This window comes from Aquarana catesbeiana, linkage group LG05 (assembly GCF_042186555.1).
Source record: "Aquarana catesbeiana isolate 2022-GZ linkage group LG05, ASM4218655v1, whole genome shotgun sequence".
Taxonomy (NCBI): Eukaryota; Metazoa; Chordata; class Amphibia; order Anura; family Ranidae; genus Aquarana; species Aquarana catesbeiana.
This window is the reverse complement of record NC_133328.1, coordinates 531,677,732-531,690,924: the sequence shown is the minus strand read 5'-3', so window position 1 is coordinate 531,690,924 and position 13,193 is coordinate 531,677,732. Positions and strand designations below refer to the sequence as shown.

Genomic DNA, 13,193 nt, shown 5'->3' with positions numbered 1-13,193 from the left:
ACGATTAACCAAAATGTCATGCTGCACTAACTTTATCAGAGGCAGAGTAAAGACAGGAAGCAAATGCAGCTGGAACATTATATTACAGTATACTTTACTAATCATTTATCATAGTCTGTAGCTCCTTACCACTGCAGTGCGAAGATTGTATTCAGGAAACAGCTCAAAACCTGTAATAAAGGCCATATAAAAAATCAAGCTGTTAATCAGATCAACTACTGCATTTCCCACTAATAATGTTATTTAAACATGGGGGTAGTTTATTTGAGGGTTCTGCTCCTCAGTACACTCGTCTCACCATTAGGCATCGCTGGCCTCCTTTTCATTCTGTTCAGGTTCCTCTGCTGTTCTCGAAGCAAGGCTTGCTGCTGGATCTCCAGTGACTTATCATCCTTTGGAGGGTCAGGGTACATAAATCTCACTCCTTCACGGGTCTCTGTATCTGTTCCACATAACAGACAATTTGTTTAAGCCCACAACAAGGTGCAAAATAGTGTTGAAGCACTTTTGCCCTGTTTTGGTTCTGTTCTCACAAGATGCAATGTCTGCATAGAATCTGTTCTCTATGTTTTTTTATGTCCTCCAGTAAGTTAATTACCTTTTAATTTAACTGCCCCAGAGAGATATTTGTGGTCTCTGTGATAGAAATAGTACATGGCAAGCCAATGTAAACCTCCACAAATCACACACAAAAGCTGTTCAATGGTTTATTAGGCCTTTGTGAAGCCTTTAAAGCCGACAACCAATTTTTAGAATGTGCTGGCTTACAATAGTTTAAGTCCAACCAGGTGTATGCCACTCCTGGTATAAAAATAGGATTTTTGACTTACCATTAATATCTATTTCTTGGAGTACAGTACAGGGCATTGTTTTTTTTATAATCATTACAACTGGGTTATATGCAGTTACCTTCAGGTGATTGGACACTGGCATAAAAAAGAAGGCTATAGGAACATCCCCCAATATAACCCCTCTCACTTCCAGCTGGCCTCTGTTTTGTAGCAAGCAATAGGGAGATCATAAGAACAGAGGGGAGAGACCGGTGTCCCTTACTGTACTCCAAGAAATTGAATTTACTGCTAAGTCATGCTTAAGGCGATGGTAGAGGTGCACTTGCTCTCCCTTTTTTGTTCTCAGAGACGGTTTTACTTAACATTCTGCTAAAACTTTGTGTATTAGTGCTGCTTGGACCATAGAAGAAGGGGGTACACCCTGAAGGCTTGTCCTGAAAATTTGGATGTTAGTGCAAATACAAAAGTATCATGGACAGTACCTAATTGCTTTTACTAGCAAGTCAAAAATCCTATTTTCCTAGTCGTACACTTAGGGGCACAGGCTCTTTAATCATGATGATGTGGCTTAACAGGGAAGGGGGGCATCCTATCCTTCAAATCATGGGCTCTGATCCACCTATACATGGTGAGGCGAGAAGCAGGGGACACCCCTGCATGAACCCTATCGAAGTCTTCAGGTTAAGGCTGCTAAATCAGAGAGCCTCCACACAGAGGTGATAAAACCAGAAAGGCCACCTTGTGAGTAAGGTCAGACAAGGGTATATACCTAAAACGTTCAAAAGATGGCTTATGAAGAGCTGAGAGAACCAGATTATAGCCCAAAGGGGAAACAGGAGTCCATACAGGGGAAGAGAAGACAACCGGAAGGTCTTAACTAAGAAGTTAAGAACTAAGAAGTGAGAGGCCAAAGGTTTCCGGAACAGAATGGCCAAAGCCAAGATTTGTCCTTTGATGGTACTCAAGGCCAGATACTGATCCAGAGCAGACTGGAGGAAGGACAGAATACTTCTCTCAGAATATTTTCTAAGACAAACGTTCCTTGACTCAAACCAAGCAAAATAGGTCTTCCAGATGCAGTGGTAGATTATGAGATGTCGGTGACTTTGCCTTCAAGTGGGTACCAGTACTCTGTCACTCATTATCATGGCTTCAACAGCCATGCTGTAAAAGCCAGCAACTGATAGACATGATGGAACACTTGCCCTTGTGACAGAAGATCTAGACAATCCGTAAGGGCCCACGGAGAGTCTACCAGGACTCTGTATATGTCCAAATAACAAGTCCTACTGGACCAACTTGGTGCAATCTGAAGGTAAAGACACCGACATCTCACAAAGTCAACCACTTTTGCTTGGTTTTGTGTTCTTCTTCCATTCTTCTCTGGATCACCATCTGGCCTTGAGTACCATCAAAGGACAAATCTTGGCTTTGGCCGTTATGTTTCAGAGACCTCTGGCTTCTTACTTCTAAGTTAAGGCCTTCCGGTTGTTGTACACTTCTCTCCCCCTGTATGCTCTCCTGTTTCCCCTTGGGATTAGAATCTGGTTCTCTCAGCTCTTCATAAGCCATCTTTTGAATGTTTTAGGCATATACCCTTGTCACCTTGTCCCTATGATAGTTGTGCGCATAGTTATCATGTGCTGGCCAACTTTTTTGTTGCCAGTGTCCATTTCTCCTGTAGGTGACAGTCTAAGTTTTCTGAGAATTCCTGTGTCCCTGAATGGAAAAGAGTGAAAGTGTGTTTTGTCTGAGGGACTGCAGCTTACACCCAGGTAATACAGCTAATCTTCAAGAAATGGTAGGTAGATAATATGCATTTGCCCCTTGATTTTTTTTGTTGTCACACTTCTATGATTCAGATCATCAAACAAATGTTAATATTACACCTGAGTAAATCCAAAATGCAGTTTTTAAATGATGATTTCATTTATTAAGGGAAAAATGCTTTATTAAGGGAAAAACCTGCCTGGCCCTATGTGAAAAAGTAAAAGAGCTTCATATCAACAGTCAAACATTGTGGTGGTAGTGCGATGGTCTGGGGCTGCTTTGCAACCTCAGGACCTGGACGACTTGCCATAATTGATAGAACCATGAATTCTACCAGGAAATCATAAAGGAGAATGTTCGCCCATTAGTTTGTGAACTCAAGCTCAAGTGCACTTGGGTTATGCAGCAGGAGAATGATCCAAAACACACCAACAAGTCCACCTCTGAATGGCTCAAAAAAAGAAATGAAGGTTTTGGAGTGGCCTAGTCAAAGTCTTAAATCTGATTGAGATGCTGTGGCATGACCTTAAACAGGCCATTCATGTTCGAAAACCCTCCAATGTGGCTGAATTAAAACAATTCTGCAAAGAAGAAGGGGCCAAAATCCCTCCACAGCGAAGTGAAACACTTATTGTCAGTTATCGCAAACGCTTGTTTGCAGCTGTTGCCCGCCAAGGGTGGCATAACCAGTTATTAGGTTTAGGGGGCAATTACTTTTTCACATAGGGCCAGGCAGGTTTGGACAGCTTTTTTTCCCTTAATAAATAAAATCATCATCTAAAAACTGCATTTTGTATTAACTCGGGTTATCTTTGTATAAAATAAAATTTGTTTGATGATCTGAATCATTTAAGTGTGACAAATATGCAAAAAAAATCAGCATCACTGAATTATTAGTAATAATAGTAGTATTACATTAGAGCTACACTCATTGAGGTTAAGTACTGACTGTGTTTTTCATTCTACGTTTTTAGTAAAGGACGTATTTATATTATATAGCTCTGCAATGGCTGCTTCTTCCCCACTACCTGAATAAATTAAACATGTCTGTATTTACACAGCTCACCTCTGTACTTGAGGTCATTAAATTCTCGGATATTATGCATATTCACATTCTCAAGCTCCTTTAATGAAGGTCTTCGTACTGTAGCCTGAACCCTCTGCCTGGCCAGATCAAAGATATCCGCGGAACTCTTCTCCCTCCTCCGTCTGAACAGAAGAAAAATAACTTCAATTAGCATGCTAAAGTTATAAAATATAGGAGTGCATTTATCTTCTTCTGACACAAGTATGGATGTTGTCTGCACACGAAGATAATGTTACAATATATGCTTTTATTGAGTCCCACCGGGTGAAAGCCCCCCCCCACAAATTCTGACAAACTTCAAGCATTGATTATGCAAGTATCGGCTGCCATCAGTCAGGATGTGGCCCAGAAGTTGATCGACAGCATGCCAGGGTAAATAGCAAAGGAAAAAGAAGGGTCAACACTGCAAATATTGACTCATTGCATAAACTTCATGTAATTGTCAATAAAAGCCTTTGACACTTATGAAATGCTTGTAATTATACTTCAGTATACCATAGTAACATCAGACAAAAAGTTCTAAAAACACCAAAGCAATAGACTTTGTGAAAATTAATATTGGTGTCAGTCTCAAAACTTTTGGCCACGGATGTACATGCACTTAGTCCATTGTTAGATGTGCATAACCCTTTCCCAGTGAGTGCAGTGCTAATGTTAGCTCTCTATACATACACTGGGGCAACAATATAAAGTGCTAATGTACTACTAATATAACCTAAACTAAATACCAACATACATTGTAGTACAACATAATAAAGTGCGATAGTGCTTGAAATGTACGCAAATAATCACTCCATCCAAAGTGCAGTCAGCTCATTCAAGCATAGCCCTTATTATCACACACAGTCCAATTTAATTACTTCCTTCATGCTTCCAATCTCCACTACTACAATCCCCACCAGCATTTTCACTTCATGTAATCAGTTGTGCCACTGTGTATTCCAATACCCTAAGTGCACTCTCACCTTTTGGGTTGGACCTCTTAAATATAAGATGGTCGTATTGTGCTTTTTCCCCTTCAGGGGTTAACTACACCCCTCAGGCTCCACACTGGATTACCATTATTCTCCACAGCACTGTACTCAAAGCAAAACATAACATAGACCCCAAGTACTTTACTAAAAACAATGGTTAAAACACTCATATTGTCAGGTGCAGCCACACTCATACACTGAGGGAATAAGCCTATGTCCTCCCAATCAGGTACGAGCGCCGCTTTTGCTGTGTCCTCAATAGACATGCACCTCCTCCTATGTATGTGGTGATGTCATTCAGACTCTGGACTTTGGGTGTTGGATACACAGGTGGGATTGCAGTAGTGTAGACTGAAAGCACAACAGAAGTTGGTGCTAATAAGGACTACCTATTTGAATGCACTGACTGCATTATAACACTTTCAATTGAGCAACTGTTTACATTTCAAGCGCCATAGCACATTGCGTTGCACTACAATGTATGTTGGTATTTATTTACATTAGCAGCACAATAGCACGTTATATTGTTGCACCAGTGTATATATTAGTATGTTACGTGTGTATACAGTGTTTGTTTCAAGGGTGTGAAACACAGGTGTGTGCTTGCAGGCTTAGATAGGAGATTACATTAGTAGCGTTGGAGGATCATCAAAGTTTTTTTACACAAGATGCACATAACAGCTCTACTTTCAGATAGCAACAATTGTAGACCATGCTTGCTCTGGCCCAATGGCCACTTGTAGTCTCCATCAGGGGACATGTAAAAAGACGACAATGTAGGAGTACAACTGAGAATCAGCTATCACCTTATAAACAGGAGTGCCTGAACAAGGAATTAAATGACAGGATCATCAGGTATTGTTTTATTAAAAGCTGATTTAAAATTATTAAAAAAAACTATGTTTCAAATTAGATTTTTACTGATTGGGTTTACGTATACTTTAATATTTTCAGCACCTTCTTCAAATAAGGTAACTTTAATGGTTATAGGTTAAGTGGCACCTAATGCTAAAGTACAAATGGAGTTTGGTTCGTGTTATAGAGGTATAGTGGTATTTGTACCCGCTCTTGGAGGGGAGAGACTCGTCATCTCTGTCAGTATCTTGTAAATGGCCCTCCAAACGTCTCTGCTCGCTGCGTAGTTGCTTCCTCAGCTCAGATAGCTCGCCAATCACATTCTTCTTTTCTTCTGCAGTAAAAACCCAAGGATTTCACAATGACATAATGAGCTGGGAGTCATATACAATAAGTTACCAACCTTTTATTAAATCCTGGATTTATATGCTGAACAATATAGGTTTCAGTTTTAAATTACCACACAGACACAAACTATATTTAGCCACCTTCCTATGGGGACGCCCATCTTGAGCTGTACAGGTTTTCTCTGAGCACTATCTATATCTCTCGCTACTTTCTTTCAATCAGACATCATTCTGGTTGAAGCAATACATGCTCCCCATGTGTCAGCTCACACACACACACACACTGCAACAGCAATCTGTTCACGGACCTTTTCACTACTTTCTTTACACAGTAACAGACAAACACCACAATATACAATTATATTTCTCATGATACACGATTTTCAGTAGAATTCAAATCTGGTGCCGGATTTGACAAAAGCTTGGAACTACTTACCATAAGCTCTGAGCTGATTGCGCCTAACTGGTGGAGATTTAATACGAGGCTGGGGCTCATTCTGCATCAGGGAAAAAAAACATTAGGTAATAAAACAGTACTGTGTGAGGCACGGATCACTACCTGATAATGTTATATTATATATGTACATAGCTTGATGGCAAATGAATGCCATGGGATGTGAGTCATTATGGAATGCTGAATCTTGAATTTTATTGGTATACTAAAGTCAATTAAAAAAATTATGTTTTTAAACTATCACAAGGTAAATCTATTCTGGTCTAAAAGTCCCTAAGGTAACAACAGAGCTGGAGGAGCCTACATGCAATTCGATTCATTTTCAAAGTGTTTATTTTCACCTTGTGGTGCACCCTGGATCATAGGCTGTATACAGAGCTTTGACCACTTAAAAATGCTCCCTTACTCCTTCTAATAACCATACTAATTGCGTAAAAAAGATGTACATACTTACCTATTTTCAGCCTGCTCAAGTCAGGTCACATGATCTGAGTGAGCCGAGAGCAGGGACCACTGACATCGGCTGCACCATGGGATCGGTGACGACTTTGCGCCAGGCTTTCATGTCCATTGTCAAGCACTCTCTCCATTTCCCTGTAGCTACCACTGGCTGACACAGGGGGATCACGTGACTGGATGGGGGCGGTACGTAAATACATCTTTTTACACAGGTTAGTTAGTATAGGTGTTAGAAGGTGGGAGGGATCATTTTTAGGACTAGTTTGGCTTTAGCTAGAATTGTACCTTAAGCTTTGCCCCCTTATGCAGCTAAGCCCAATCCTGTCATTTAACTTTCAAATGCCAGAGCCTCTTCTGCCCACTCCACTGGCCTTTTAGACACTTTCTGGGCTGGGTCTGGTTCACTTAAGAAATATATGAATGGCAAAGCTGACTGCAGCTGCATACTACAGCATGAGAAGCAAGTATCACAGCAAAGTATTGCATAACAAGAAGCTATGGTATTCATAAATACTAGGTAACTATTCGTTTTCAAAATACATTAGCAATTCAAGGACATTATTTTTCTGAGTAAGGAAAATCAACTAAACATTATTCAGTAAAATTAAACACAGGAAATACATACATGGGATTTGATGGACACTTCACTCTCAGCAGTTGGTGGTCTCGGTGTTCGGGAGGGTAGTTTGTTTTGTAAGGCAGGGATAACAGGAGATGGCTGTCTTGACGGCTGAAACTATAAGTATAAAGCATAGCATGTCAGGCTGAGGGCAAAGCAAGATAAAAACCACGCTCGGGACACCACAATTATCAAACAGTAGATTTCAAATATTCTAAAAAACTCAATAACGAAATGTACACTAAACTGTAAAAAGAATTTAATTTACTCCAAGCAAAAACATTTTAAAAAGTTTGTACAAGTCATGTAAATATGCTTTGGTTTGTTTGTAACCAATGATAAGAGCCACATTTTCTATTATCTACAGGAAGGGAGCCCTAAGTGTCTACTGTTTTTATGTAGAAGATCAGTGGGTTTAAAGAGATAATAATGAGGCTTGTACAAGCAGAAGACTTAATAAAACACAAACTACTAACCTTCTCTCTCTCTTGAGACACATTGGCTGCTTTCTGCTGCTCATAAAAGCGTTTCAACTCATCTTCCTGTTTTGCCTCTTCTTCTTTTTTTTTTCTTTCAGCTTCTTTGCGTCTTTCATCTGCCAGACGAACCAACTCTTCATTTTTCTGCCGTTGCTGAAACAATATTGCAATAATATGAAGCAATAAGGAGTTTCCAAAAATGTCAAATCAAAATAAGATAGAAATGTCCATGATTTAGCAGTGGTGTACCTAGCACATATGCCACCTGGAGCTAGTCTTTTTCTTTTTTTTTTTTTACACCCCTCACACCCAAAAAGAATTGGTATGAAGAAATAAAGTGGCAAGGGTAACCCGCTGTAGCAAGTTGTGGTTATGGTCAAATTGCATTAAAGGTATGAGGGGCTTAAAATGGTTGTAAACCCTGTACAACACTTTTACCTACAGGTAAGCCTATAATAAGGCTTACCTGTAGGTACTGTGAATATCTCCTAAACTTGCACAGATAAGGAGGTATTCACTGTATCCGCATGTGCCGACGTCATCTGTGCATGCTCACTGAAGAAATGGCCCGCTCATGCTGTTTCTTCAGGAGCCGTGCCGCGACCGGCAGCTCATGCGCGGGAGTGATGTCATTGTGGCTCCAGCCAATCACAGCACCGGAGCCCGCGAACCCGGAAATAACTCCGGGAGACATGTCGCCGGTCACAGTGGTGTGCGGTGACTGCTGCAGCAGCTTCGATCTAAGGTAAGTATTTCATAATGAGCTAGTATGTGATGCATACTAGCTCATTATGCCCTTATCTTGCATGTTTTTTTTTGTTTTTGTTTTTTTGGAGTTTACAACCACTTTAAAGGGGCATGGTTAAATAACACCTATGCCTACTCCTCCTATACTATCAAAAATATGCTTTAATAACCGAGCCACAGGCACAAGTGTAACAGACATATACAAGCCCCAGCACATTTATTTTAATAAAATAAAACTGTCCCATTACATATGCTTTTCTACACACAGCCGACCTTAAAGAAGAACTTCAGGAGTAAATGTACTTAGAGTGCAGTTTTCAGCCATATAAAATGTAAAACACAGTGAGGAGAATTTATCAAAATTGGAGAAGATAGAATCTTGAAAAGCTGTGCATAAAAAACAGCTTCTATCTTCAGCTTACTCAGTAAAGCAGCCCATAGATTATACATTAATTTTTGCTCAAACAGCAGGTTTCATTTAAGGGAAGAATGACCTTACAATTTTGTTCAGAGCAGTCACCATAATCGAACATTTTATTTGAACACTATTGTTCTACAAAAAGCCTCAGTCACGTGTGAAATTTCATTACCTCCTCCTCTTTAACCAATTTCTTATTCTGCTCCTCTTCATATTCTCGTTGAATTTTGGCCCTTTCTTCAGCAAGGCGCTTCTCTTCTCTTTCTTCTTCCAGACGAATTCGTTCTTTCTCCTGTTCTTCTTTACGTCTTTTCTCTTCAATCTGTGGAATTATTGTTCTTGTTATGCTTTAATAGATTTTAAATAATGGCCTTACCCAAAGCGCTGCCAAAAAAAAGCACTGGCAGCATGAAGTAACCAGTTACCTGTTGTCGTAGAAAATTCTTGTAGGATTCTTGTTGGTGCACCTGCTGTTCAGTGGGGGGCTCAGTGAACACACTGCCTCTCGCAAACTGAGATGGATTTGCAAACGCAAAACCTGCAAAGACAAACGAACAGAAGGGCTGAACAACTCTATTTGTATTTGTACATTCCCTGTCAGGAGGAAAGGAGTACCCAGGTGCAAACACGCTGTTCTGGAGTCTAACCAATAAAGCAATTATCTTTTTCAGAGTGAGCTCTGTGTAGGCAGAATGTGTAATAGCACCACAGAGACTGATAGCTATGTATAACACTATTTATATGACTAATTACCCAGCCAGTTTGTTAGCTTGTTTCTGTAAGAAAACTGCCTGCTGTGTTACACTTCCTGACGTAAAACAAAAAAAACTTTGCGCCAAAGAAAATTCAAGTTTGACTTACCGGTAACTTGTTTTCTAATAGTCTTTCAGGATAACACCCGAGAAATCATGGCTCCTCCCACAACAGGAAACATCTCATCATCCAAAGCTTTAATAGGAGGCCTCCACCCAGCTTGCCTTCAGTTGTTCGAAGAGACCTCCAGCCCCGGCTGAAACATATAAGCAACAGTTATGTCATAGTATACAGCAAAAACAAAAGGGCGGGATATTGCTGTCCTGAAAGACTATTGGAAAACAAGTTACCGGGTAAGTCTAACTTGAATTTTCCCAAAACATCTTTCAGGACAGCACCCCAGAGGTATATCGAGACAAACCCCATTAGGGTGGCACAACAGCCTGTAAGACTTTCCTTCGGCAAGCCTGATCCCCAGCCGTCAGAAGGTTTAACCTATAATGATGGGCAAAGGTCGTCAGACTCATCCACATAGCTGCCTTACAGATCTGTTCGGGGGTGGCGCCAGCTTTCTCTGCCCACCTCACCGTCTAAGCTCTTGTAGAATGAGCCCGAATACCAACTGGACTTTCTTGAACGGAAAAGAAATAGGCTTTCGTAAAAGCCATTTTCAACTATCTGGCAATGCTTCCCCTGGTAGCTTGTCTTCCTTTCTTACTACCAGCATATGAAACAAATAATGCGTCTGAACACCTAATGTCCTTATTGCTTTCGAGGTAACTTAAGACTGCTCTCTTAACAACCAAAAGTATGGAATTCTTCCTTCGTTCCCGATGGATCAGAGTAAAATGTAGGAAGTATAATCTCCTGAACTAGATTTTGGACCGAATCGACCTTCGGTAAAAAATGAGGGTCTGTTTTCAGAACAATTCTGTCAGAAAAAATAGAAAAAAATGGCCCCTGATTGACAAGGCTTGAAGCTCACTAATTCTTCGAGCTGTCATTATAGCCACTAAAAAAAACTGTTTTTAATGTAATCAGTGTCAGGGAGGCTAAATCAATAGGCTCAAAGGGTTCCCTGGTCAGCACCTGTAGAACAACAGATAAGTCCCACTTTGGGCAGCCTCTAATTACTATCGGTCTGGACCGAGTAAGGGACTCGAAGAATCTAATTACTAAGGGTTCTGATGAGATTTTCCAAAAACACCCCCAAGCGCAGTAACCTGGACTTTAAGGGTACTGACTGCCAAACCTTTATCGGCTCCATCCTGCAGGAATTCCAGAACAGAAGGAATATCCTCTAAGGGCCGGCCGGATGTAGTGCACCAGGAATTGAAAACCTTCCAGACCTTGGAATAAATTTCTCTGGTAACACTAATGCCCGGTACACACGGTCGGACATTCCGATGACAAAATCCGTCTGATTTTTTCCGACAGATTTTGGCCCAAACTTGCCTTGCATACACACGGTCGCACAAAGTTGTCAGAAAATCCGATCGTTCAGAACGAGGTGACGTACAACACATACGTCGGGACTATAAACGAGCCAGTATCCAATAGCTTTCGTCTCGTAATTTATTCTGAGCATGCGTGGCACTTTGTGCGTCGGATTTGTCTACACACGATCGAAATTTACACAATCGGATTTTGTTGTCGGAAAATTTTATATCCAGCTCTCAAACTTTGTGTGTCGGAAGTTCCGACAGAAAAAGTCCAATGGAGCCCACACACGATCGGAATTTCCGACAACACAATCTAATCGTACATTTTCCATCGGAAAGTCCGACCGTGTGTACAGGGCATTTTTCTACTGGATAGGAGGGTAGCAACTAACCTATTCGAAAATCTCTTCTTCCTCAAAAGCTGCTCTTCAGAAGCCATGCTGTGAGTTTTAGCTTCACTACCTCCTGGTGGAATAGAGGGCCCTGTATCAGCAGGTCCTGCCTCAACAGAAGGTGCCAATACAGTTTGAGCTGCATCTGGACAAGGGATGAAAACCAAGCTCTCTTCAGAAGGTTTTTGGTTGCGAAGGTGGAATCCATCTGAAATCTTCTGTAACTTACTGTGCGATTTAGCACGAGACAGCACTTTCCTGAGGGTTTCTGAATAAAAAATACCTGTGAGTAGAAATGCTGCAAAAACTCTCTTGTAGGGACTGGAACAATGGCTCTCTGTGATCTCAGTTCCTGAATTAGTGACTTCACGGCGAGAGCCCCGATTGGATCCCTTGGAGCGTTCGTCCCCAAAAACTTCTTGGAAGTGAATTTGATCGCATAACACTGGGAGAGTATGTTTAAACTGACTTTGAGTAATACGTCTTTGCTGAAGAAGAAACCTCCTGGAGCCTTCCTCCGACTGGGAGGAAGGGGTCACTGCGATTTTTCAGAAGTCGCAGGAGGATTGCAGAGCACTCTACTCCTACCTTTGGGTTTTTGCAAGGACCATGGCTTCCTTTTCCCCTGCATTTCATCTTCCTGCTGCCCTTTCTGGGGACGAAAAAAACACTTACTTGCCTGCACCTTCTTTTTCTTGACCGGAAACGATTTCTTTTTATCGGCTGTGCAAACAAGCCCTCCTAGCAGAGTTTGTTAATACTGCGTACCTAGCTGACATACGTATGGATTCTGCTGAAGCTTCTGCAACATATGCCACTGTTGCACAAAGGGTTGCAAAGGAATCCAGTATCTCTTGTTTCGGGGAATCCGCTATAATATGGGATTTCATCTGATTAAACCCAGTGCTCTAGATTCCTAGCAATCCATATTGTTGCTATTGCCGGTTTCAGATTGTTCATAATTGATTACCAGGCTTTTTAACCACTGGGCACGTAAACCCCCTTCCTAACCAGACCAATTTTCAGCTTTCGGTGCTCTCACATTTTCAATGGCAATTACTCAGTCATGCAACACTGTACCTATATGAAAATTTTGTCCTTTTTTCACACAAATAGAGCTTTCTTTTGATGGTATTTAATCACTGCTGGGTTTTTTATTTTTTGCGCTATAAAAGAAAAAAAAGACAGAAAATTCTGAAAAAAAGCATTTTTCTTTGTTTGTTATAAAATTTTGCAAATTAGTAATTTTTCTTCATAAATTTTGGCCAAAATTTATACTGCTACATATCTTTGGTAAAAATAACCCAAATCGGTGTATATTATTTGGTCTTTGTGAAAGTTATAGAGTACACAAGCTATGGTGCCAATCTCTGAAAATTGATCACACCTGATGCACTGACGGCCTATCTCATTTCTTGAGACCCTAACAAGCCAGGAAAGTACAAATACCCCCCAAATGACCCCTTTTTGGAAAGTAGACATCCCAAGGTATTTAGTAAGAGGCATGATGAGATTTTTGAAGTTGTAATTTTTTCTCACAATTCTTTGCAATATCACAAAATTGTAATATTAGCAGGTAATTTCTTACACACACCATATCCATAGC

General features: G+C 40.7%; 1 protein-coding gene across 8 annotated transcripts in view; it reads right to left on the bottom strand.

Moving 5' to 3' along the window:
• Window positions 1-13,193, bottom strand: part of CSPP1 (centrosome and spindle pole associated protein 1) — a 129,747-nt gene that overhangs the window by 16,636 nt on the left and 99,918 nt on the right. For all 8 annotated transcript variants that reach the window (XM_073631765.1, XM_073631766.1, XM_073631771.1 and 5 more), the window contains 9 exons: window positions 9,426-9,538; window positions 9,173-9,322; window positions 7,833-7,988; window positions 7,363-7,473; window positions 6,261-6,321; window positions 5,685-5,811; window positions 3,628-3,770; window positions 299-442; window positions 130-170 (listed from right to left, as the gene is read on the bottom strand). In XM_073631765.1, the coding sequence (XP_073487866.1) occupies window positions 130-170; window positions 299-442; window positions 3,628-3,770; window positions 5,685-5,811; window positions 6,261-6,321; window positions 7,363-7,473; window positions 7,833-7,988; window positions 9,173-9,322; window positions 9,426-9,538 (1,046 nt within the window). The remainder of the gene's footprint in view (window positions 1-129; window positions 171-298; window positions 443-3,627; window positions 3,771-5,684; window positions 5,812-6,260; window positions 6,322-7,362; window positions 7,474-7,832; window positions 7,989-9,172; window positions 9,323-9,425; window positions 9,539-13,193) is intronic.